Here is a 27800-nt window from a genome sequence, read left to right as displayed (position 1 = left end):
TGTTGTATCAGGTCCTTACAGTTCGTGAGTTTGACTAAAACTGAGCCATAATGAATCATACATTCAGAATGTCCTGTTTACCTGTGGACTCTGTTGAAATTATCTCCATAATTATCTGTAATGAAGATGTTATGTTCTCACAGTTGTTGATTTGCTGCAAAGCTGAACTAGTTTCTGAGCTGCCTGGCCTGTTTGCACATTTCACTGTAAAATATTGCCCATAAAAAGTGCTGTGATAGATTTGTGATTTTAGACTTTGTATTTAAGTTCAAACTGTCCCCTTCCTACCATAGTTTCTTTTAGACTTGATTCTATATGTAAAGCATTTGTTGTGCTGAACCTGATTCTTTATCCACTGTGATTCCTCTTTAGAGGTATAAGTGTTGATAGTAACACAGAATTCTGGTCAAGATGACAGCATAGGTAAACACAGCTCACCCCCTTGCACAACCATATCAAAATTACAACTGCCCTGGCTGGTGTAGCTCAGTGGATTGAGCACGGGCCTGCAAACCAAACAACCATGGTTCAATTCCCAGGCACAGCACATGCCTGGGTTGCAAGCCAGTTCCTAGCAGGGGACACAAGAGAGGCCACCATACATTGATAATTCTCTCCCTCTCTCCTATCCTTCCTCTCTAAAGATAAATAAATAAAATCTTTTTAAAAATTACAACTAAAATATAGAACAACCATCACTCAGAACCATCAGAAATCAAGTTGAATGTAAGTTTGACAACTATGGAATTAAAGAAACCACATTCATCCAGACTGATAGGAGGTGCAGAGATGTGGAATGGGCTGGTCCCACATCCACATGCGGTGGATAAAAATTCAGAAGGCATATCTCAGGAGTGAGGAATCCCAGCCCCACACCAGGACCCCAGCCCAGTGTTCAAGTGCCAGGAAGATAAGTCCCTATAACTTCTGGCTACAAAACCAGCAGGGATTAAGTCAGTGGAAGAAACTAATGGACTCCCAGGCAGTTCCCCTTAAAGAATCCACACACAGACTTACTCAGACTCACTCCCTCTGAGCTCCAGCACCAGGTAGTGGCTTAAAAGGCACCAGTGGAACACAGGGAGGAACTGAAGTGTCTCACATCAAGTCAGAAGCCGAAGGACAGTTTTCTCTCAGACAGAAAGGTGGCCAGAGGCCATTGTCCCTCTTCTGTACCCTCCCCCCACAGAACCATAGAGCTGGCAGGCCGGTGCCATATCTGAGATTCCATCATCCTGGCAAACACTGTTTGCCTGGCCTTGAAGATCCCCTTAGACTATGTCCCACCCAAACTGTTAACAAAGACTTTTCCATATGAATGGCTGGTCTTGGCTCATGCTTTACAACTTCTTAAGTCCTCTCAAGCAACAGCCAGCTTCAGTGAACCCCTAACCCCTGTACCTATTGCTGAGTGGCCCTAGGCCAAGTGCTAGCAGCAGCCAGCTAGGATCACAGCTTGGCTTTGCCTGGGAATCTCCAAGCCCATCACAAGTGACAGCCATCTCAGACTGCTTTATAGCTCATGCAGGGTGTCTCCAGCCAAAACACAGGTAGGGGCTGACCTTGGCCTGTACCACCCAGGAAACTCCAGAGCCTGCATACCCAGTGGACAGCTACAGACCATGTTGGAACACTACCACCCTGCCCCTGGACAGCCAGTCCCCTACAAAGGGCGGAGGTTGGTGGTCAGTGGTCACAGCTGATTGGCCTGGGTAAATCCCTGTCATCCACCTGCCAACAGTAACCAAGGCTCAACTACAAGAGGAGGGTATGCTCAGCACCCACAAAGCGTGCACCTTAAGTATGCAGCTTGGGTGATAGGGGAGGCTGTGCCACTGGACACTACAGGACACTTAACTACATTAAGCCAGGCTACTAAGACAGGGTGTCATAGCAGCCCTACATAATACATAGAAACAAACATAGGGAGGCTGCCAAAATGAAGAGACAAAGAAACATGGCCCAAATGAAAAAATAGATTAAAACTCCAGAAAAAGAACTAAATGAAATGGAGATAAGCAATCTATCAAATGCAGAGTTCAAAACACTGATTATAAGTATGCTCAAGGAACTTAGTGAGGACCTCAACAGCATGAAAAAGATTTAGTCAGAAATAAAGGATACACTAATTGAAATAAGAAGCAATTTACAAGAAAACACCGGTAAAGCCAAGAATCAAATCAACGATTGGGAACCTAAGGAAGTAAAAAAACCAATCAGAACAACAAGAAGAAAAAAGAATATAAAAAATCAAGGAGAGTATAAGCTGCCCCTGGGACAACTTCAAGCATTCCAACATTCACATCATAGGGTTTCCAGAAGGAGAAACAGCAACAAACTAGTAATCTATTTGAAAAAATAATGTAAGAAATCTTCTCTAATTTGGTGAAGGAAATAGGCATGCAACTCCAGGAATGACAGAGTCCCAAGCAAGGTGTGTGCAAAGAGGCCCAGTCCAAGGCACATCATAATTAAAATACCAAAGGTTAAAGACAAAGAGAAAATCTTAAAAGCAGTAAGAGAAAAACAGTTAGTTACCTACCGGGGAGTTCCCATAAGACTCTCAGCTGATTTATCAAAAAAAACTTTGTAGGCTAAAAGGGATTAGCCAGACATATTCAAAGTCATGAAAAGCAGGACCTACAGCCAAGATTGCTCTACCCAGCAAAGTTATCATTTAGAATCAAAGAGCAGATAAAGAGCTCCCAAGACAAGAAAAAATGGAGTCCATTATTATATGAAATGTTAAAGGGAGTTAAGAAAAAGATCAAAACTGTGAACAATAAAATGGCAATAAATACATATCTATCCACAATTGAATTCAAAAAACAAATTTAGTAAACAAGATGAACAGAGACAGATTCATGGATATGGAGATCATTTTGATGGGTGCCAGAGGGTGGGGAGTGTAGGGTGAAGGAGAATGGGTAATGAGGTAAGGGGATTAAGAAGTACAAATTGAACCCTAGCTGGTGTGACTCAGTGGATTGAGTGCTGGCCTGTGAACAAAAAGGTCACCAGTTCAATGCCCAGTCAGGACACATGCCTGGGTTGTGGGTCTGGTCCCCAGTAGGGGGCGTGCAAGAGGTAACCACACATTAATGTTTCTTTCCCTCGCTTTCTACCTCCCTTCCCCTCTCTCTAAAAATAAATAAATAAATATATTTTTTTAAGGTAGTACATATTGGTAGTTACAGAAAGCCATGGGACTATAAAGTACAGTATGGGAAATGGAATAGCCAAAGAACTTGTATGCGTGACCCATGGATGTAGTCGATGTTGTGGGGAATGCTGGAGGGAGTGGGGGGTTCTGGGTTGAGGGACGCAAAAGGGGGAAAATTGAGACAACTGTAATAGCATAATCAATAAACTATCATTTTTTAAAAGTATGTCTTTAGAGATTAGGTATTATGAATCTAAACATAAACTCTCACCTGCCATCTATTACTCAATGGGAGATTTAAATTTAATGCCTTCCTTTATGACTCTTCAATCAGTATTTGCTTTTCCTTAGTAAGTAAATCTTTATGTTTTACTTTGTTTATACTTTCTGTGTTGTAGAGATTAACCATTCCAAGCAGTTGCCCTAGAAGTTTTGCTGAACTGTTACATCAGTGTTGGGAAGCTGATGCCAAGGTATGTGCATATTTTTTGTTGCCGTTGTTGTTCAGAATTCTGAAATTTCACTTGTTTCTTGGGCCTTGGATTTTCAAAATGAGGTAGTGACACAGTCCACATTGCAACGCTAAGCAGAACCACTGCTGCTGCTGCTGTCCTCCAGGTTGACTCTTCAGGCTTTTTGGTGACATCCGCTCATCTTGATCCTAGAAACTCGATAATATTGTCTCTTTCTTATAGCACTGTGACACTTTTGACTCAATAAAGAGAAATTTGTTTCTTTTTAATCTTTAATAATAACTGTTATAATAATAACTGTGCCTTCATGTTATAAAGATGGCTAGCACACAGTGCTTGTTATAGGTCATGCACTGTTCCAAATACCTTGTGTATATTAACTCATTTATTCCTCAGAATAGCTTTGTGAAATAGGTACTGTCAGCATCCTCATCTCACAGATGAAGAATCAGGTCACAAAGGGGTTAGTTAATGAGCTCCAGGCCACACTGCTGCTAAGTTGTGAGGCTGAACATGAACCCAGCCATCTGATGGAAATCCCTGCTCATGCTCTGTTGCCTTTCTAATCTAAGACCAGAAGTAGCACTTTGAGAACGTTTCGACACACACTTCCTATCCAGTTTCCGTGATGTTTTTTAGGCTATCACAATAGAGTTGGAGAAATTCCAAAACTCAGGCTTTCATGTGGTTATCACATTTGAGCATGAATGACCCATTTCCTTTCCCTACAAAGACCATTTTAACAAACTCTCACATACATAAGGAAATATTCATAGATAAAATGATAGGGTAGTCTTGGATTTGCATCAAAATAAAGTAAAGGGATGTATCTATTTTATGTAAATAAAATAGATGTATTGCAACTGGATCTTTTAAATAGAGATCTAAAAATGAAAACTTCAGAATGGAATTTCTTTTTTAATTTAATCAGCTCTAGTCTGACCTTAATCAGTTCTGGTCTGACTCTCAAGAAGAATGAACAATAACATATAGCCTCTTCTACATGCTTCTTGAGTGGAAATAACTCATAACCAATAGATGAGAATGAGAATTGTGTTACTGTGTACCTGAGAATTCCCAATGAATCATATGTAAAGTTTCCCACATGTTGTCCCGCACCACCAAGCGAGAACAGCTGAGCATCAGGTACAACGGTGTAGCCAACAAGGCAGCAAGCAAGGCCCCTTCGTCCCACTCGCTCCCTGTCGGCAGGGCTGCCCAGTGCTCTGCCTTAGAAGGGTTCGCTACTGGTTCTCTCCAGCCTTGAGCATTTTGCCTTTCCTTTCATAACCAACAGCCTCAGTCTTTGCTTTTACTTCCTTTCATCAAATTGCCTTTACCTTTTTAAAAAGAGACCTGTATTTACTTAGTATTGTTTTCATTTAAAAAATTTGTAACTGTGTTAGTAATATTTTTATTCAGGTTAGCTATTGTTTTTAGTAGTATTCTATGACAAAGTTGCATAAGTTTTGAGTGGTCAGCCCTGTCCCTGTTTTGTCCCTATTCTTTTTTATTTTTATAAATATTTTTTATAAAAATTTTTATTTAATTAAAATTTATTTATTTATAAAAGATTTTATTTATTTATCTTTAGAGAGGAAGGATAGGAGAGAGGGAGAGAAATATCAAAGTATGGTTGCCTCTTGTGTGTTCCTTGCCGGGAACTGGCCTGCAACCCAGGCATGTGCCCTGACTGGGAATTGAACCGTCATTCTTTGGTTCACAGGCCTGCAATCAACCCACTGAGCTACACCAACCAGGGCTGGCCCTATTGTTTTAGAGTATGATTTTGCAGAACCTGGGGACTTGTAAGCATTGAGAGAAATGCCTGTCCTTTGTGACTCATCTGGTGTAAACTCTTAAGTGAGTGGCTATTTGCAAGCTTTCACTAGATCATTTATTTTATACTGTTGAAATGGTATCTTGCTACCCTTTTCATACTCTTTATACCAGTTATATGTCCATTAGGGCATATACAGTAATTTCATCAGTATTTTCCTCTCTGACATTTTCATAGAAATTTCACCTGAAATTATTTGCATTGAATTAGATTAGTGCAACTAGATCTCTGTAATTGTAATTAAATTTCAGTATGCAAAGCAGGTTTTGAATTTTTTAATCAGAAACTCTGTGGTACCTTAATTAAAATTCTAAGAATATACATTTATGGTGTGCTAATTAACTGACAATGTAAACACCACAAGGACATTTGGCCCAGGGTTGCTGCCGTGAAGTTGGCATGTCTTTAACGTGTACGAAGCTGAACTTCCTTGGGATCAAATGACTCTAGTGTAGCCGTGTGAAGTATAAAGAAAGTTTGATTGATTTTTATTCCCTGAATTCATGACATTTCATCCTGACAAAACTAGTACATGCCGCCGTATTTGACCCGGTTGTACACCAGCGGCAGCACCCCCGCCCAACCCCGTGGGCCTCACTGCTGAGCTCCTCTAGACACACCTTCGAACAAAGCTTTGTTCCCAAACCTGCAGAAAGAACTCCCTTCTTTCCTTTTCTCCCCTGATTACTTTGTTGTCGGGCTTCCCTGGTTATTCTCTTTACCCCGGGTCATAATCAGGGTTCCTTTTTCTAAATCACAATCTCAGCTAGTGCCTTGCCTTGTACTGTTGTATTTTCTAAAATATCTTTTCTTCCTAAATTGATTGCAGGCTCTATAAGAGAATGGAGCTAGTTTTGATGTCTGTCTCCCTGCAGCTCCTTGCAAAAGCGGAGTGGGTAGAGGCCCGATTTGTGGCGACTGAAGTAGCCAAGCAAGGTTTATTTCCTGAGAGGCACGTTTTACTTCTTGGGCTAGAAGTATATCACCTTTCAACCAGAATGTGCCAAACCTGGGCACATACAGTGGTTGGTTAAAATCATTTTTTCAGTCTTTAGACTTCAGAACATGAACCCATAGATTAAAATATTCAGCTATAAAAATGCTCTTTTGCAATGATGAGGGGGACATGTATACAAGAGAAAGCTGGTATTAGGTAAAATGTCAAGTCATTCCAGTGGCTTACCCCAGGTGCTCAAAATATTTTATTGAAGAAAAGAAGAAAGCCCTGACTGGTGGGACTCAGTTGGTTGGGGGTCATCCTGCAAACCAAAAGGCTGCCAGTTTGATTCCCGCTCAGGGCACATGCCTGGGTTGTGGGCCGGGTCCCCAGCTGGGGGCGTGTGGGAGGCAACCAATTGATGTTTCCCCTGCACATCGATGTTTCCGTACCTCTCTTTCTCCATTCTTTCCTCCCTCTGAAAATAAATAAATAAAACCTTTTTTAAGAAAAGAAGGAAGTAAAGGTAGGTATTGGTTCAAGTTCTAAAGTGACATTTCTAAATAAGGAAAAAATTAATAGTTAAAGCTGTGAATTTGAAAGAAATTACTATTTTACCCTCACGTAATAAAACATTTTGAAGGATGTAAGTACATAGTCCCTGGTTTTGTGATTTGCTTTGTGTGTGGTACTGGGTAATTTATACTTCTCTGAGACTGATTTTCTTCATCTATGAAATGAAGATATAGCCAAAGAAATATTGTGTGCAGATGCTTAATAGGTGGTCCTTGTGATTTTTAAGTAAGCTAACTCTACATAAGACCTAAAAGGAAACTACGTTTCTTCAGAGGAACTTAACATTAGTTCTTAGACCAGCCTTCTATTCTGTAATCAGAATCCACATAAAATAATATTAAATTCTACATTATGTTACTTTTTTTAAATGTTCGCTTAGATAGTTTCTATCTGAGAGTATATCCTAATGGTAAAAGCAAGATTTTTTTCCTAGGGGTATCTGTCATCCAATTACAAATGAATTTTACCTTGTTCCAAGAATGATTTTGTAGAAAAAATATTATTCTTTAAAATTTCATTAATTGCTTCTGCAGATTTTTAATGCAAAATGAAACTACTATGTTTCTTATATAATCAGTTCCTGTACAAATAATTAAAATACTTTTTGTTTTGCAACCTGACACATAGGGGTGAAAATTAAAATGAGAACTATGTCAAAGGAAGATAAACAATATTTTTCAAATTTCCTACTTAAAGCATTTTTCTTTTTGCTTATTAGAAGGTTTGGTGCACATCAGTGACATTCTGCTACTTTTGCCCTCTTTTAAAAGATAAGGACATGCACACACACCCTTTTAAGGAACTTGGGAAAAAAGAACTCAGAGTAAATTTCTCAGTTTTATACTCCTGAGTAATAGAAAAAATGCCTTTTTTAACCTAGGCAGCATTTGTGTCCTGAGAGCAAGCCACTTCAGCATTGTTCCTTCTTGTGTTTGTGCTCCTAAATTAAAATGCGTGTTTTAACTGCTGCAACTGTAATTTATTCAGAAACGGTATAATTATGAGGCGTGAAGAGAGAATGTGCATCATTTTTTTATTATCTTTCTCCATTTTTGTTTTAACCTTTTCTCTCAACCATGGCTCAAGTCGAAAGACATAGACTAGTGTAGTTTCTGCTAGCTAAAGGAATCCACCTGGCCACTGCTTTTTCAATTCCTAGTAAACAGTAAGTACCTTAGCATCTCCCAGCACCAAAGTTAGTTAAAAGGTGGAATAAATACTGAGAACAATGAAGTTATGATGGCTTTAAAATTGGGGAACTTTTCTGAGCACCTGGTTAAGGAAATTTTGTTAGTTCTGGTAAATTGACAAGTAGATCTTTTCCACAACATTGTATTATAAAAATTTTCACACATCTGGAAAAGTTGAAAGAACTTTACAGTGGACACTGGTACACCCACTGCCTAGACTCTACCATTGACTTTTACATACTTGCTTTATCACATGAATAGATTTTTAAAGGACTTAACTTTTGCCTTTTAGGAGTCCTTAAAGGTCATACCCAAAAAGGGGAATTAGTACATTTCCTTACCTGGAGAAAAATTGTACTGATTCCAGCCTTAGGACACACAGTAGAAAAATGACATGAGGTTATTCTTAGGAAAGTTAATAGACTGAAAATAAGGAATACAGCTCCCTAAACCTCGGGGGTCTGAAGGTTGTAGAGTAACTAGCTCGGGACATTACATCATATTTTGTTGTTTTACGGTGAGTTGGGCTTATTACTATGCTTGCAGATTTTTCTCTTGAACATCTGCTACCTTAATTTCCTACAAGTGATTATTTATTTTCTCTCCTTCAGAAACGGCCATCTTTCAAGCAGATCATTTCAATTCTGGACTCCATGTCAAATGACACCAACCTCCCTGACCAGTGTAACTCATTCCTGCACAACAAGGCCGAGTGGAGGTAGGCGGGCCTTGGTCAGTAGTCACGTCCTCTGGCTTCACAGGACCATCACTAACCTAAGTGAAGAAGAGAACCCGAAGACTTGACGATTTCTAAGTATAGCTTAGAACTTGGGGCTTTTTGTTTTGTTTTGGTTTTGGTTTTGTGTTAAAAGTTTTTGGAGATCTAATAATTCCTCCATTTCACAGGTTAGCAAAAAAGAGTGTTCCTCTAACCCTGTTGCCTGGTATCACATGGTATGAGTATTTGGAAAGATTACTGAAGTCATATCTTTGAGATCAAAGACAGTTACCAGACGTTGCTGTGTGTACTCTCTGTGTCAAGAAGCTCTGGCTTCTGCCCAGTGAGAAATAAAAATACTCTTTGCCTGGAAATTTGCAGAGAGCACTGTATGTTGATGGAGGAGGTAGCAAGGCTATGAAAGCACTTTCAAAAGAAAACTTTTGATGTTATAACCCCTATTAAATTGTATTAAGTGTAAAACAAGTTTAGTAATGAGAAAATTGTATCGTGTGAGTGGAAGAAGTAAGCTCAGGATGAGACATTTGAGCCAGGTCACATGATGCACGAATATAAATAGCGTATTTGGGAGCTGACATTACTCCTCCCTGACTCAGCAGAGATTTAAGTAACCGCAACTCTGCTCCTGAGAGCCTTGGCGGAAATGTGATGCCTTGCGCCGCCTGCTGATGCCAAATGAATACTGCACACACTTTGTAAATGACAAGCTGTTTTCTCCTGTTGTTAGATACGTCTTTTAGCTATTCAGTTGGTGTTTTACAATAACTTTATTTTTATTCTTTTGAAATCTCTGTCAAAGTCTAGCGGGTTAAATAAATTCTTATGTAGGGGTACAAAAGGTAATACTGTCTACTTAGTCTAGGTATGAGGACTTTGTTCTGGGTTGAAATAATAAACAAAGCAGAACATGAAAGTAATCTTTGTTTCCTACAATAGGAGTTCAGCACAAATCTAAACAGATCACTCCCCCTTCAAATCCGTATAAGGAGTTCCCATTACTCTAGGACAGAAGCCAAAAAGACTCAGTGAGTCTCATGAGATCCGCTTTACTCTGACCTCAGCAACCACATCTTAAGAGAATCAGTGCTTAATTCTGGCTTTCAGTCCCTCAACAGATGCCTATTTCTCCCTCACTCAGTTTTTACAAGATGTACTTTGTTCTGTTTAAAATGTATCCCTGTTTAGAACATGCAAAGTGTACCAAGTAGGTCATGGTACTTTACCTGTCTGATCGATGAAGGCCAAAAAGGCACTGACACTCCCCAGACTGTGAGCACAGGGTAGCAGGCACGCACTCACACTGCTAGCCGAACTGTGAATTGGTGCAAGCAGTTAGAATGGGGAGCCTTTAAAATTTTCCTGCTATTTGCCCCGGAAATTGCATTTTTAGCAAACTACTGTAAGGAAGAGATATGGACAAAGATGTATGTCCAAAGAGTTTCATGGTTAAACATAAAAAACATCTTCGAGGCCCAACATTAGAAAAATGGGCAATGGTTACATAAAATACCGGTCTCTCCATAGACTGTTGCAAAGCCACTAAAAATTACTGTCCTGATGTGGCGTCAGAGGTCAGGGTGTCATTACCTGTACAGTGTCGGTGGTCAGCTGACAAGGCCACGAGGGGGACTTCTGAGAGCTAATCATCTGTTTCTTTGGGTGCTGGTTATATAGGTATGTTCACTTAGTGAAAATTCATCAAATTGTACTCTTTGCATATGTACACATTCTGTACGTATGGTACACTTCAATAAAAAGGTAACTTAAAAAATATGTAAATAAAACCCATCCCCGTTTCAAACATCACCCCTGATGCCAGTGAGCAGGTAAAATAACATGTCTTTGAGGAGGAGTTTCCTGGCCCCAGACTAGAGGAGGTTCTGCCTCATATGCTTGGAGAGCATCTCCTCCATAGCCCATTACTGCTATTGGAATCAGTAAGTAGTTCTACAGTTCGTTTAGGGTGTGCCTCATGGGCTAAAACAGGACAGGGTCAGATAACCTCTTCTGTTCATCATTGTACCTACAGCATCTAGAATGTGCCTTGACCAGTTGCTCAATAAATATTTGGGAAAGGGAATGCCATTGTGCTAACAATGTAAAAAGACAATATGGTACTATCCACAAGAATATAAATACACAAGTTACTTTGACATGCCAGATATAGTCTCACGAGTTCATTCAGATAGCCACTGAACCTCTGCTGGGGCCACAGGGCCCCTCCAGGTGTTGGAGTTTGGGGATGAGCAGAGCAGTCCCGACCCACACAGACTGCCCGGGGTTAAACTGCTAAATGTAAGTACACAGATAATTATCTCATTACTATTTTGAAAAGTATTATGTCAGTGAAGAACTGGACATCTGAGAGGATATGACCGTGAAATCTAATCCAGTTGAGGATATAATTAAAGGATTCCCTGAGGAAATGCTCTTTGATCTCTTATCCAAGGGATTTGGAGGATTTGAATCCTACTACTGAGACCCTTGAGGTGGGAGTCTTTTGAAGTGTATCAACAAAATTTGAAAAGAAGGGGAAAGTTGGTTAAGTTTTCTATATAAAAATGTAAAGCCTCCGCATGATCAAGAGCCATATGCTCCTTCATAAGTAAAATTTCAGAGCAAATGACATACTGTACGACAGATCAGCAGTGCTAAAAGTTTTTGGTCTCCGGACTTCATTACATTCTGAAGAATTTGTTTGAATGTTACATCTGTCAGTAGTTTTCAAAACTAGAACTGGGGAAAATGTAAATATGTATTTATTGATTTGTTTTAAAGATTATGATAAATCCTGCTTCTGCATTCCACCTATGACCCTTTCACATGTCACGAAGTTCCATGGAGCGTACTTGTGAGACAGTGAAGGTAGAGAAAGCAAATCGTATCTCCCTGTCACTCTGAAAACCCGTTTAACCTCTCGAATTCGTTGAAGAGTCCTCATGGGTCCCCAGACTGCACTTTGAAAACCTCTGTGATAGACAGTTACTGTCATTAAACTAACATTTTAATTAAAATATTCCACTAAAGAACGTGAAAAGACATTTCACAAAAGGAGAAACCCAATGGCCAAGAAACATGAAATACGTGCAACTTCACTTAGCAATCAAATATTAAAAAGGAATGTCATTCCTTTGACAGATTGGCAAAAATTTATATTATGAAAATAACCCAGTTATAAATTTCCTCGGACATTGCTGGTGAGAAAATACTACCTTCCTAAAAAAGGCGTTCCTAGACACATGAGTGAGGCCATTGTGCGAGAGAAGAAGATACATCCATCGTTAGAATTCTAAACCTGGAAGTAGCAATCAAAGGAGATTTGGGGATTTTCTGTGGCTTTTAAAATTATGATATCTCCATTCACAGAATAGGATGGAACAATTCATGATGCTAGAGATCTGATACATTTTTTTAAATGGAGGCTACAGTCCAGTATGTTTAGAATGATTCCATTTTTGTAAAAGAAACATATATTTATGTGTATACATGTGTGTGCATACAGAGAAGAGTGTCAAAAGGTTAGTGTTACCATTGGGTGATGAGATTATGGAAGAATGTCTTGTGTTTGTATATCTTTATTTTCCACAATAAACCTGGGTGGGTTGAATTGTAAATTGAATGTTTTAAATGCTTCAAGATCAAAAGATGAGGGGAATAAAATCGGCACAACACTGACGTGTTTTAGTGAAAGGGGAATAGTTAGTTGCCTGTGGCAGCTTGCTTTCAGCACCTAGTTCATCCTGAGAGCTGCGGGAATGCGGACTCTCCCTGAGCGCGTACTAACCCTTTGAATACCAGCACTTGGGCCTCGGCTACAAACCTGGAGAGCAATAACAATATTAATTAGAATAACAATAATAAACATAGCTGTCATGTATTACATTCTTACCAGATACTTAGACTTTATTTGGATTATCGTTCTTAATCCACATAGCAAACCTGACACCACAGATGCCGAAACGAAGGCCTGGGCAGGTCGGGTGACCCGCCCGAGCCCATGCCGGGGCCAGGGGTGGCTGGCGGATCCCGTGGGCCTGTGGCGGCACAGAGGCTGTGCGGTGCTGTTCCGGGACTTGCGGCCAATGTCATGCCACCCACTGCTTAGCACGCACTGTTCGCTTGACTAGACTCCTTTAGTGAGGAGAAATATGACAGGGCATGTTGTTTTAGGTTATGATTGAGGAAAAAAGCTACCTCACTCAATAGACCAGGTACTGAAAAACATGAAATGCTGTGTCAGATCATCTGAATATTTCAAAAGACAACACATTCAGACAACTCNCATGTATTACATTCTTACCAGATACTTAGACTTTATTTGGGTTATCGTTCTTAATCCACATAGCAAACCTGACACCACAGATGCCGAAACGAAGGCCTGGGCAGGTCGGGTGACCAGCCCGAGCCCATGCCGGGGCCAGGGGTGGCTGGCGGATCCCGTGGGCCTGTGGCGGCACAGAGGTGTGCGGTGCTGTTCCGGGACTTGCGGCCAATGTCATGCCACCCACTGCTTAGTATGCACTGTTCGCTTGACTAGACTCCTTTAGTGAGGAGAAATATGACAGGGCATGTTGTTTTAGGTTATGATTGAGGAAAAAAGCTACCTCACTCAATAGACCAGGTACTGAAAAACATGAAATGCTGTGTCAGATCATCTGAATATTTCAAAAGACAACACATTCAGACAACTCCTCCTTCTCCCAGCTTTGGTGTCGGAAATGTGTGAGTGTTGCCCAAAGCATGTGTTGTGAATTAAAGCCACAGTGAAGTCAGATCCCAGTGCTGCTCTGCTGTTGCTGGCGAACGCTTGTTTTCTGGTTGAGCTTCCTCTGCACAAAGACCAGATGGAACATCTAGTTTTAGAAAATCAAATGATTATTCTGGAAAATCTTTTTAGAACCAGCTTAAAACCACCTGAACTATGTTCTTAACTTCAACATAGTAAATGATAGGAAAGAAATCCTGTCCGTCCTCCTGTTGACTTAACCAGCGTGAGCATGACGAGCAGGAGCTGTGCCCCTCCTGTTGCAGCCTCCTGGCCCCGGGGATCGGCCCGCAGCCTGCGGTCTGCGGTGACCCACGCTCAGCCAGCTGCCCAGTGCCCTGCTGGAGCCCTTAGGTCTCTGTCTGTTGGCAAAACACTGTTGGCTGTGGTCTGTCTCGGTGGTCAAAACACTGTGACTATGGCGTGGCCACTTCAAAATGAAAAATAAAGATTAAAAAATGTAATCTTTGCAATTTGGATATTAGCACAAATTTAATATGTAAGACCAAATATTATATACACAATATATACTTATCATGTAATATATATAATAGAGCTCATTTTTTACTAATTGACCTTTTATTTCAAAGTAAGTTTCTGTCTAATAAAAGAAGATAATTATAGTTCATTGCCTGTTTTTAGCATTTGGAAAATTGATACTAGTCAAAGTCAGCCTTGGTTAGATTTTGTTTAGGAGTAAAACTGTAATTTTCATCAATTGAAACATTGAAACCATATTTTTTTACAACAGGAAAGTTACATAAATGCATCAGCAGATGCATTTGGATGCTCAACAATGCGTCAGCCAAACGGGGACCACGGGGGCGGGGCGGCTGCCTTCGCACCGCCCTGGGTCCCGGCCACCCTTTCATGGCGTGCACCCCCGAACACTGTGTCGGGTCCTGGGGTATCTAGCAGAGCAGCTTTGGGAGCCAGGCCTGAGAAACAGACGGGGGGAAACAGATTGAGGAGGAAAATATTTACTGTCAGAGTTCGTTTTCCTGTGTCACAACTTTCAGCTGACCTGGCTGTGAGGATGTTTTCCTGAAGGGCGCCAAATCACAGCAGGCTCCCAGAGCTGGAGCTTGAGATGAATCCTCACCCTAAATTACAAGTGAGATCACATATGTCTGGTCATTTGCCCTGATTCGAACATCAGTGAGCTCAGTCTCCCCAGCAGGAGAGTCGGGCACGGCCTGGCCATCAAGTGCCACCCGCTCATTGACTAAGGATGGCTCTTGCTTTCTTTGTAACAGAAGTTAAACCTGAGCTTTTTCACAGTAATTTTCCCCCCTCAATCCTCCATTTGTAAATTAAAAACAAACATTTATGAATGGGTATAATATTTATGTCTAAAATTTGGATTTTATGACATAGTCATAATTCTGGAAGGCAGCTGATTCAGTGCCTTTCTTGAAGGACTATAGTGTGACTTTACCATATTGTTTTTATTATTTTCAAATGGCACCAGGGAAGTAAAGTGTCATGCCCAAATCCAGACCCGCCTCAGTAGCTGTTCCCTGATTTGGGATTTGCCAATAAATACCCAGAATTGGTTTGTTTCCCTTCATTTTGTTCTCATTTTCAAGGGCATTGGAATAAGCTATCCACTTACTCTGATTTCCCCTGGAAATAAAAAGGGCAGATTGTGTTTGCGTATATCCACTAACCTAGTGTGCCATGCAGGTTTGCCTCAGGGGCACCTGGGCGCAGCTGTTGGCCACACTCAGCAGCTAAATCCACGAGTCACCTGTTTCCAGCCTCTTCCTTCTCTCTGTGTGCCTTTCCTGCCCTTCTTCCTTCCATTCTCCCCGCCTCCCTCCACCTCTATCTCTCTCTCTCTCTCTCTCTCTCTGTCTCTGTCTCTCTCTGTCCTCCTTTCTCTCATTTTTGCATTAGCTCTAAGGAAGGGTGCTAGGAATCAGAGGGGTTTTTGTTTAACAGGCTGCACAGGCGATTATTAGGAACATGCAAGTGGGGAATCCCTGATGTAAGGGAACCGTCATCCCTTACAACTGAGGAAGCAGTCAGCTTACTCAGTTGTTTGAGCTACTCAGCCAGTGAACAGGCCAACGTGAATTTACTCACGCTGTGGTATGGGCCACCGAACTTGAGTGTCATTTTCCCGTCTCTCTCTGTGTGAGGTTAGGAACTGTTACGAGAGCAGGATGAGCTGTTACGTAATAGTCCCTTGTAAACTGTAAGGAGCTAGATGAATGTAAGCATTTATTAGATGTCTAAACCAGAACACCGGCTCTTAGCTTTGGCTCTGACCCAGGGACTCTTCAAAGCTTTAAGTATTTTGAGCTTATTTTTCCAAACTAGAAACTACCCGTTCGTCTTGAAGCCTATGAAAGGTTTGTTATTTTCTGTTGCCTTTCAGTTTAAAAGCACAAGTCTTCGCCTTTTATCTTGATTCAGCATTCCAATGGACCCACTAAGCATTTAATATACCTCTTGAGCAAAGTCGAGACTTGAACCAGTTATTTCTGTGCAGGTGTGAAATTGAAGCAACTCTTGAGAGGCTGAAGAAACTAGAACGTGATCTCAGCTTTAAAGAGCAGGAACTCAAAGAACGAGAAAGACGTCTGAAGATGTGGGAGCAAAAACTAACGGAGCAGTCCAACACCCCGGTGAGTGCCCCCTGCAGGGTTAAGCTCCCCCCCAGCCCCCGCCCCCACTTAGAAGAGCGGCTGAGCATGGTGGCATGGCGGCTTCCCCCCCCGCCCCCCCCCCCCGCCACCTCCTCACTTCCTGCCTAACACCTGTGTATTATAAAGGGCCCACACTTACACTCAAGTAGAACGAGCTCGAGCTCGTGTCTCACATCAATTAACAAAATGCCAGGAATTTCTAAGAAAAGCTTATCCTATTTCTGGCTCTTCCCCTAGGAACTGTTATTCTGTCAGTGTGTTCGCATATTAGAACTAAAAAATAAAATCCATCGTATTTTCACACCATCTGCTAGATGCCCAGAACATGTGCCCTAATGTTGTTTAACTCTTTAAAGTTCATCAGTAACTTACTTAAAATGTAACACCAAGGCAGCTAGCTGTCTAGGTAAGTCTTTGATGTGTCAGAACTTAACGAAGTTTTTCTTCTAAAAGAAAACTTATTTAATGACATTTAATAAAGCTAATAAATGACAAGCATTAATGTTCCTTACTCAGTGTAGCATTATCATCCTGGGCAGTAAAAGATTGGAAAAAGACTTCTCTCAGGACAAGCTTCCAATATGTATTACACCTGGGAGATGTCTCGGTTTCTTCTAAGCTTTGTCGTTTGAGGAAGACAACCCTCTTTAAGGGCTGTGCTCTTTATACAATTACCTTGAGCTTGTATATTGACAGGCTATATTAAAGTATAATCACATTTCAGCATTCTTTTCTATTTTAAATGATTTATCATGTTGGAAATGAAGTATAAATTTACCAATGGTTTTACCAGGGCTTTCAATGTGTCACATTTCTCCACTTTAAAATCACATGTACGGGTAAAATTAAAAGTATGTTTGTTATTATTGATAGTTGCTATGGCAATTATACCCCCAAAATAATCAAATACCCTTCACTTGGTGACCTTCAACTAGCTTTCCTATTTTTAAAAGCCTAATTCCACTAAGCAGCCAATGCCCAATTACAAAGTATATTTTCCACCGTCTGAAAAATAAAATAGTTTGCCTCCTTTTCCACTGTATGTGGAGAAGCAACCTGATATCCAAAAAAAGGGAAATTACAGTGAAGGCAAATGTTTATTGATAGATTTAACTTCTTCAGAAATGACTTTGGTTACTCAGGGAATCCCAAAGTAAGAACTGAATTGCTATACATAAGACTACCATGGGTATTTTAAAGTAGCACATTTTATAAGTTTAGTGACTTTAGGCTCCCAAGAAAGATGTCGAGGAAGGTTTCCTGTTCTGGTTGAACTGATACCAGCAGGCAGACTCGGGAAGCCTTCCCCTGAGGACGTGTGAGGGAGGGAGTCCTGCTTCTCCCAGGGCTAAGGAAAGGCAGAAATATGGCCTCATCCTGAGAGGGGTTTTTATTATTATTGCTTTGAAATCTTAAGCTGTAAAGCATTGCATGGCTTGACTCTCAATGTAGCATTGTGAGAGAAAACTTTAAGCTGCCTATTAGAGTATGCTTTAGAACCTTCCTTTAGTTTACTGGCATTAGTTTTGCTAAGAAATTATGGGCTGCCTTGCACACATCCTTGCTCTCATTAGAAACACGGTCGTGTAATAAAAAATAGACACTGAGTGCTCAGTGGGTTGTGTGTGGCACTTGCACTGCTGAGGGGTGCCGTCTAGTAACAGACAGCGGGAAGCACCTTCGCACGGAGATTTTCTCCCCTCTTTTTCACTTAGGAGGGCTACGTTTTCTTTCTCTCCATGCTTGCTTTTAATGTCTCTTCTGCTTACAGCTGGTATTTCTGAAGGAAAGAAAGTTTGTGCTCCGGTATTTTATAAATAGGTGTTTTCTTTTATCCTCACAACAGTGTCTAGATGACTTTCAATAAGGTTTCTGAGAGAAAGATAAAGTAAACCCTTTAAAAAGGAAGTGGCTGAGGTTTAAATTTCCTGTAGGTAGCCTCCTCTTAATTATAGAAGTTTGACATTGACACACTTCATTTTAAATTGTATTATTGAGTTTATTTCAAGGAAGGACAACTATTTTTTCCCTGAAATTAATAAAGTAGAAATACTTGGAAAGATGAATTCTCCATACATAAATATGAACGATGTTTATTTTTTTAATTATTGTTGTAGCTTAATGTAAAAACAGGCTTCATTTAACAGTAAAAGCTTAGCTGAGAGACATTTATTGAGATCTTAACATAAGAGGAGGAAGGACCCTTTAAATAAGAAAATGAATAATCAGTAAAGAGTTTCCCGAGAGTATCTTACAATTGAAAACAAGTTTGAGAAGCTTGGAAATTTGACTATTAGGAAAATAATATCCTGTTTTCAGTGTTAAAGGATCTAAAGCAATTTTTTCTTCTATATAATTGGTATTTTTTAGCAGAATTAGATGATGTTCTTATTGAACTAACAACTTCAGCAGTCTTTTCTTAATAGAGTAGGATAGTTTTTTGAAACTTACCTCCAACTTTAATTTTTTAAAAAAAGAAAATTGTCCCTTAAAGAATATCTTTACACACAGAATGTAAAGGTCACCCCACTGTTTTATATTCATCTGTTGTTTGTCTTAAACCTGCCCACATTTAACCAGCACTGAAAGTATAAGCCTTAGTTTATTTCTATTTTAAAAAAAGGCAATAACACTTTTCAGAGCCAGTTTTACTCCCAAAATGAATATGACCAACATTTATGGGAATAGGATTACTGTTCAAAATAATTGCATAAGGCAGGAAATAAATGTCTGCATCCACCGTGAAAAGGAGAATTCCTAGGGAAAAAAAATAAGTTCTGCTAAAAGAAAAAAACTTACATAGTAGAGAAGAAAGAAAACAGTAATAATCTACATTAATCGTAATTTCCTTTCCTCTCTATTTTCATATTTATTTATGTACTTGTTTATAAAATAAATGTTAGAGACAGGGTTTAGAATTTGTTCTCGAGTAAATTATTTCATAAATCGAATAACTAGTATTTTCTCTGGCTGCAATAAATGGGAACAAGTGAATTGTAGACTCAGTTTCGTTTAGGGTCAGACACTGATTTGGCTGAAAGGGTCACGAGTGACCTCACTTTCCTGGACCTTGGGGTCTGCAGGCTGTTTGCATGTTCCCGCTGCGCTTTTCTTCTTTGGGACAAGTTTTCTCAATTTTTACTTGAGATGTCATCTCAACTCAATTTCTTTTTTAATATGACAGTGAACTAATATTTCTCTATGAAAGCGAAATTGGGAAAAATTAAGAAAAACCCTAAAATCTACTTTGTTTTAAGCAAAAGGAGGGCTTAAGACTTACAACGTCCTTCCCATTTGAAATTTGGCTTGCACACTTCGGGCTGTGATTTAGTCTGTCATTTATAAATAATGGCAAATACCTTGGAGCCAAGTCTGCCATTAAATAAACTCTCACATGATTTCCTATATTCACTTATTTCCCTAATCACTCACCTTTCATGCATTGCCCGCTGATTTTGTGGTATCTGTTTCCTTTATTTAAAAATTGGTCCTAATTTCTCTTTTTACTTCTGTCCTTTCTTCCCTCGTGATAGCTTCTCTTGCCTCTTGCTGCAAGAATGTCTGAGGAGTCTTACTTTGAATCTAAGACAGAGGAGTCAAACAGTGCAGAGATGTCATGTCAGATCACAGCAGCAAGTAACGGGGAGGGCCATGGCATGAGCCCCAGTCTGCAGGCCATGATGCTGATGGGCTTTGGGGATATCTTCTCAATGAACAAAGCAGGAGCCGTGCTGCATTCTGGGATGCAGATAAACATGCAAGCCAAGCAGAATTCTTCCAAAACCACATCTAAGAGAAAGGGGAAGAAGGTGAACTTGGCCCTGGGGTTCAGTGATTTTGACTTGTCAGAAGGTGACGATGCTGATGATGACGGTGATGAGGAGGATAATGACATGGATAATAATAGTGAATGAAAGCAGAAAGCGAAGGAATAAAGTTGAAAATGTTTGGAAAAACAAAAGAAACTTGTTATCTCAGTCTGTACAAAAACCAGTAAGGAGGTAGAAAACCATGCATGGCATTTGTAGGCCAAGTACATTTATATGACAGTCATTACTTTACTGATTTTACTTTTGATTTGCTTTTGCTTTACCGAAAAATGGGGGCAGGGGGGAATCAAGCCAAAAAGGTATATGAATCAGCAAATGTGGTACCTGATTATAGAAACTGGTGATTCCATATACAATGTAGTATTTTTAACTAACGGCGTTTTGACTTTTTCTACAATAGCTTGTATTTGATTTGGTTTGATTTCGTTTATTCAATTATGTGAGAAAACTTACATTTTGAGCAAGCACTCTTAACTCCTAATTCTTCTTTGACACTTAATTTTTTTATAACATGCTACTTTTTTTTTCTTGCGGCATTACACTGTCCTGTCAGAAATAATTGACAGTGACTACAAAAGCCAACAATAAAAAAAGTGAGATGAAAGACGGTTATAACAAATACCTCTTCAGAAATACCTAAATGCCAAGAATTTTCAGTACTTCACAGCACAACTATTCAAAGTAAAGCCTGGGAGATGTTCTCAATAGTACAGCTGAAGGAGAAATAGTTTGAAAACAGCAGATATCATGGGCTTCCATCCAGTGCTAGCCTAGAAGTTTCTGGACAACAGCACACTGCCGTCTAAGGCTCACCTTCTCCTTCATAGAGACAGAAAGAGATACCTCCCTTTCTTAAAGGGATGGTCTTAAAGGGAAACTTGCAGGCAGTGTGAGTGTGAGGCCGGCCTGCTCCGCCCTTCTGGTGCCCGTGTTTGCTTTCTGGAGGGGCCGATCATCGTGGATTCTAAACACATGTACCGATTTTTAAAAAGAAGGAAATGTTGTAAAAGGAATGGCAAAGATAAGTTTTCATCACTTAGGCAGAAGTGCAAGAGTAAGGGTTCTCTTTATACCGAGTGTAGCCTCCAGAGGGGTGTTTCACCCTGACCAAGCCTTGCTGGGGTTACAGAGAAGTCGTTGTCGGGGCCGCTCTGAAAACCCGGGCAGCCAGAGAGGTTCTCTGACTGTTACTGCATCTTTGTTAAAACTTGTTTAAACTATTAAACACTATTTCTTTTTTTTTTAATTCCGGAACATTTATAGTTATATGAGAAAAAGACGAAAGAACAAAGAGTTATTCAGCCTAAATTAGAGGGCAGTGCCATTCATTTGACTATTAAATCAAAACGCTTTCGGTGATTCTTTTTATGGCAGATTTAAGAAAGGATATCATCATAGATATTATCTAGTACTATTTCCAAGTATATTTGATCATAAAAAGCCTCCTGGAATTTGAAGCTTGGCGTGCTTCTGATCCCCATTAAAAGCTGAAAAATACACAAAGTGATCAGTACACTGTTCCACCTTTATTTGGAGAGAAGTAACGAGTGAAATGTTGTGGGGATGGCATGTAGAACAGCCTGCGTACGTAGAGGGCTGGAGAGAGCGGTCTGAAGTCAGAGTGCGGTTCAGGGCCTGGGTTGACTCGCTGTACCGTCTCGGGCACATTATTTAACCTCTGTGTGTCTGTTTGCCCCTTAACATGAGAATAATAATAGTACCTACTTCAAAGGATTGTTGTGAGGATTATTACCATTATTATTATTATTATTATTATTATTATTATTAAATAATACATGTAAAGCCCTTAAGTACCAGGCCCATGGTAAATGGTCAGTTAATATTACCTACTGTAATTATGTCAGTGAAAAGGCACTGAAAAATAAATGGTTTCAGTAACCTTATGGAAAACGAAACTGTTGACTTCAAGTGATAATTTAGTATGACATGAAATTAAAAGTGGCTCGCTTTTAGGAAAGAATGTGAACTGTAGATTTATTCTGTTCCTCTTTGAAGCAACTGCCAACAGACTAAGTAAACACGAAAAGAAGGTCAGCGTCTCACCTAGAATATGGTTCCCCACTTACCCAATCTGGTACATAGACACAGATAAACGCACACCGCAATATGCTACTGATGACAGATCGGCACCCACATTCCTAAGCATCCTGTCTGTGCTCCCTGACTCAAGGCAGGCCACTCTAGCAGAAAGTCTGGGAGTGGAGCTCAAGGGACAGTTTTCAACTCTTGACTTCCCAGCATGCCCTGGGGTGCTATGGCTTAGCGACCTGAAGGAGAGAGCCAAAGAGAATAGTTGAAAAGCCTCATGCTATAAGGGGACTAAATAGTAGTGGGGGGCAGGGATTCAAAAGAATAAAAATATAAATTGAAAAATAATCCTCTTGCACATTTTACCAGGCAAAATAAAGTCATTCATTCCACAAGTATTCATTGAGCCCCTTCTCTGCACCAGGTACTATTCTGGGCAACAGCAAGACAAAAACATGTGCACTTGTGGACCTTACAGGCTACAGAGCAGAGACCAGCAATAAATAAAGCTAATGTATGATATAGTTGAATACATTTGACAAGTGCCTGCTGAAGAGTAAAGCAGGGAAGGAGGCTGAGGTGCACAGGGAGTGTGCAGTTGTCCAATGTGCGATCAAGGGCAGAGGACAGGCCTCCTGACAAGGGCATCTCCATGGGCTGAGTTTGGGATCTGTGCACTTTGTGTAAGGGTGTAAGCCTTGCCCCTCTTTAGGGAGAATCAGCAATCAATTTAAAACATAGGAACTGAAAGAAACTGACTTTTTCCCTCTACATATAAATCTGTTACAATTATACATGAAGTTTTGCTGCATTAATAAAACCAGTCAAATAGGGCCAAAAAATAAAGGTAGTAGGACTCAATACGCAGGCCCAGAGTTACCATGAATTAGGTAATATTTTGTTAACCTTTCAATTCCTGCCACTTCCCACCAATACTCCAGAGGTGGTTGTAACTCGTACTCTACCGTCAAGAAACTGCTAGGATTGAGGACACAACAGATCGATAACCTCAGTGATAAGCTTGAAATCGCTCTTTCCCTAGAATTAGGCCATTGGCCGTTACCATATGGTCCTGCCTATTTCCTCTCTGTTCCAAATCAGTATCTTTCTAAGGTGTTAAACATCCCTGAAACCTGCATCATAAAACTGAATTTTAATGTGGTCTCACTCTGTGAAGATTAGAAGACTTTAGACTCTGTTATTAGTTCTATTAAGTTTTAAAAGAAATGGTTATCAGCCATATGCATAAAATCTAATGCTGAAGTTAATTGTGCAGCTTCTAATTCACTTTTCAGATCAGCATTAGAAATGGCAAATTATTGCTGTTGAATTTCTTTCTAATTATTTGCCTTATAAAAAGGGGCATTTATAAGAGAAGAGAAAGAAAAAGAAATTTGAAGATCCACAATGAGAGTTGAAACTCTAAAGTGTAGTAGTAATTGTCAGAGCCACTCAGGTGCAAACGCACTGTTCTTTCAGCTCCTTTCCTTTACTCGTAAAGGCGACCGTGTGGACTCTGGTGGCACCCTGCTAGTGGTTCTCACCAGAGGCACCTTATGGTGAATGGAGTACTAGCCATAGTTCTGCTTGTCGTGGTGGCTGGGGTGTATTTCGTGCCCAGTGCCAAAAATGCTAACATCCCGAATGCCAGGGACAGTCGCACCCCAGGAAGACTTCCATCCAGACTCCCCATTGCTCCTCCTCCACGGAGAAGCTTGCTGATAAACCTGGCAGTTTCAGAGTTCCATGTCTACTCCCCCCCAAACAAAAACCATCCCAATCAAAAGATGCACTGACAGAATTACAACCACCCCATCTGATTTTTGTGTGTTTGTGGCATTTATCTTAAACCCCCCCCCCTTGTGGAAATGGTTTCTTTCCCTGTGACAGTGCTGGTGGAAACTTCATGAAACAGCTTAATTTACTCTCCTGTTCCACGAATGCCACACTAATAAAGAAAAACATCACTGAGGTTACAGTTCTGCAAAGTAGCCAGGTTCGCTTCAAAGGGCCCTTTTCCTGAGTCTTTTTTCTTTTTCTTTTTTTTAGCAAAGTCACAGTTTAATATCTTACATGAGTAACCAATGTAAAGAGGTTGCAGGCCCTCTTGTTTTTAATGTTGTAATGTGTGGAACTGTTGAAGGCCAGTTTTTAGCCCATGATTTTTAACATGCAGCAGATTTGTTAGACTTGAACACCAGCTGAAAAATTCAAACTTGATCCCCATTAAAACCAAGGAACTGGGGGTGGGGGCAAGATTTGGGAGCAATCTAAAATGACTTCTGTAGCACTATGAGGTACATAACTTTATTTTTAGAGTTTTCATTGGAGTGGTAATAATTGCATGAAAGACCATTTTAAAATTTATCCCAAGTTAAATATTGATACTTTGGGGGGATTTTTAATACACTACACTTGTGGCAGCCTTTTGAAAGTAGCAGTCTCACCAGACCACACGTATAACAGAGCACAGTTTTCTATAATCAGGTACTTTTGCTGCTTTTGAGTAAGGCCGTTTCTGGCTTAGACTGTAAGCATTGCCGGAGGGAGGGCTCCAGTCTGCCTTTCAACTGGAGCACAGCCCGCCAGCTCTAGGTGCACCTCTCCTGGGATGAAACATGGGTGTCTACCAGGAAATCTGGAGGACTCGCTGCCTTTCCTCTGATTCCCACTTACTTTGCGCTCTATTGCCCGTGCGGAGCTTTCCGGCATGAGATTATTTACTCCAAAGTAGAGTTTCAAGCACTTACATTAAATATTTTACATTGTGTGCAGCATAATATATCTTTTAATGCCAAACATAATACAGTGCACATACTGCTTTTACACTGTTTTAAAATTTTTGTACTAAATAATAGAAAATATTTATATTCTTTGAGTGTGAGCTTTGAAGAGATGGCATTATCACTTTATTGTTTTTTAAACAAAATTTTTCTCAGTTATTCTATTGCAATGTTATCCTGAGCAAGTTCTATGCCAAAATCTTGTGCGATGTTTGTATGGAAGATGACTTGTGTGGCAGGGCTGTGCAGTTACCGACTTCATGGCTGGGATTTGATATTCCAGCACAAAGTCCACAATGTACTCAGAAATCCAATTGGTGTCATAAATTTCATTTTGATGTGAACTTTGCTTTCCTTTGTTTTAAGACTCCATTTTACAATAAACGTTTTGACAGTAAATCCCTTTGTTATGTGTTACTGTGTGCATCACATCTTTGTTAGATCTGATTCCCAGCATCCTTTGATGTCACATGCACGCACGCGAGTGTGAGCTTTTCTCCCCTAAAATCAGTTGGAGTGTAAATAATGAATTTGTAAAGTGACGGGGCAGTCACAAGTTGGATTTTTTTTTTATCTCCAAAGAGAGAGAGAAGGCTTAGGACCCACCCTGCAGCAGATACACTGATATGTTAACAAGGTACAGAAAACATAAGGGAAATGGTGAGCCACTGTGTGGCTGGAGGTCATTAACTCTACCCCCTGTCCTGCAGAATCCAGACTGTCTTGAAACAGTGCCTTCCCTCACTGGTCTTGGTGAGCATCCTGCGGAGCACACCCTGCCCAGGTGGCTCAGTTGGTTGGAGCATCATCCCATACACCAAAAGGAGGTTGCACTTTCGGTCCCCAGTAGGAGCACTTACCGGAGGCAACCTATCGATGTTTTTCTCTCTCCCTCATCAATAAAAACATATCACATATACTTGGATGAGGATTTAAACAAAAGAGAAAATCCTGCCACAGCAAATACCAGCCAGAACCCAGTACCTTTCCCTTGGCATCATCTTGATGAGCCATCCTCAGAGTACGACAAAACTCTCCTTTTGACAGGAAAGCCAAAGGAACTCATATTGATTATTTGCTTCATTGACAACCTTTATTCTAATCAGGAAATACTTCTCTCTTTTTTTTTAATTTTACTTTCTTAGAGAGAGGGAGTGAGGGAGAAGAGAGGGAGAGAAACATCAATGTGTGGTTGCCTCTTGTGTGCCCCCTACTGGGAACCTGGCCTGCAGCCCAGGCATGTGCCCTGACTGGGAATCAAACTGGCGACCCTTTGGTTCACAGGCCAGCACTCAATTCACTGAGCCACACCAGCCAAGGCTCAAGAAATGCTTCTTTATCACTTTTGTTTAACACAACATCTGCAAATGGTATAAAAATGAAAATGCTGCGCATCCCTCTCTTTCCTATAAAAGCCAGCCCTGATGCAGGGAAACATTTCTGGAACCAGTTCTTACTTCACAATTGTGTCCGTGATGGAAAAGGGAGATGACATGGTTCTGCAGCTGTACCCAGCTGCCCTGTGCCCTGTGAATAAATAAAACTTGTCACGTATTTTCTTTGATGGAGTTTAGTTTTAGACCCCATTCCTCACATGGTTTTCCTTTCTGCATTATTAAAGCAGGTGAGTGCACGTGACCACTGATGCCTTCATATACCAGGCATTTCAGAGGAGGGAAGGGACCATCCCAAGGGAATGGAGCACCTGGGGGCAGCAGAGGAGAGAGTGGCAGTGAGTTCTGCCCTTGCACCTTATCCTCATTACTTAAACTCTACACAGTCACAGTCATTGTAACCCGTGGATTTTTAAAAAATATTTCTGCCTGAACCCCCAGAGTCAGCCTACTGTCCCTGTATCCTTGGACACACACAGCATCCCTAGCCCTGGTTGGGCAGGCATGCTCCGCCCATCCACCCTTCCTCTGCCCGCCCCCCACCACTGCCAGTGTCTTGCCCTGTTGCTTCTCCTCACCTGCAGTCACTGCCCTTCTCCTGGCCCTGCAGTGCCCAGCTCAAGCCACTGTGCCTTCCATTCCCCCCATCTTCGCCTACGAAACCCTCCCTTTGCCCTGGCAAGCCCATAGACATTGAACTCTATACTGGAGAATTTAGAGTTTTTATAAATGCACCCTTCAATTCTATTCATTCAACAAATTGTTCAACAAAATTTACTAGGTCCTGTATGCCAAGCACTCTGCCAGGCACTGAATATAAACCAAGATGAAGGTGACCTTGAACTCCTCCATGAGTAATTCATATCTGTTTTCCCCCATTTCAATTTAAAGCTCATTGAAGGCAGAGACCTATGTTTCCTAGCAGGGTTTGGGCCTTTGAGTTCAAAATGCCTGCAGATTAAAAGGATTAACTCACCCACCCTCTCATTTTTGCACTAGTGTTAAAAATAACCAAGTTCAGCTTTTTTCCAACTTACCCACAAAAAATGTTATTTTTAACTGAGGTTAAATAGCACTTTGCTGCATTATCTCATGAGCAATTCAACCATTTTGACAAGTTAGTTAAAATTAATGGCTATCACAAACTCTAAACCAAATCACAGGAGACCCAAGGTTTGTTTTTTTCCAAGTTGTGTAGGCGTTTATCATTCAGTTTGGGGGGGGGGTGCATCTTGGAGAGACTCGCCCCCCCAACCCCCACCCCCCCACCCTGGCTCTGAAAATCTGTTGCCAAGTTACCTTTCCTGTTTGCACACCCCACAGGGAGGGAGTTTTTTTTAATTTGTTTGTTTGTCTTAAAGCAAATTTGCAACCTGGGCTTCTTAGAACAGTTCCACTTTTACTTGT

At 40.6% G+C, this 27800-nt stretch overlaps 1 protein-coding gene across 4 annotated transcripts in view; it reads left to right on the top strand.

Annotated features, from left to right (window-relative positions):
• Window positions 1–27800, top strand: part of MAP3K20 (mitogen-activated protein kinase kinase kinase 20) — a 158768-nt gene that overhangs the window by 95465 nt on the left and 35503 nt on the right. For 3 of the 4 annotated variants that reach the window (XM_037044437.1, XM_037044439.1, XM_037044438.1), the window contains 3 exons: window positions 3562–3636; window positions 8791–8897; window positions 16181–16316. In XM_037044437.1, coding sequence (XP_036900332.1) covers window positions 3562–3636; window positions 8791–8897; window positions 16181–16316 — 318 coding nt within the window. Of the gene's footprint in view, window positions 1–3561; window positions 3637–8790; window positions 8898–16180; window positions 16317–19870; window positions 25399–27800 lie in introns of those variants that run through there. The other variant, XM_037044440.1, reaches the window with a different exon arrangement.

This window comes from Sturnira hondurensis, unplaced genomic scaffold (genome assembly GCF_014824575.4).
Source record: "Sturnira hondurensis isolate 20B ecotype Veracruz unplaced genomic scaffold, ASM1482457v3 Scaffold0004136, whole genome shotgun sequence".
Classification (NCBI taxonomy): Eukaryota; Metazoa; Chordata; class Mammalia; order Chiroptera; family Phyllostomidae; genus Sturnira; species Sturnira hondurensis.
Note: the sequence above shows the minus strand (reverse complement) of the source record. Positions and strands in the feature narration are given on the sequence as shown.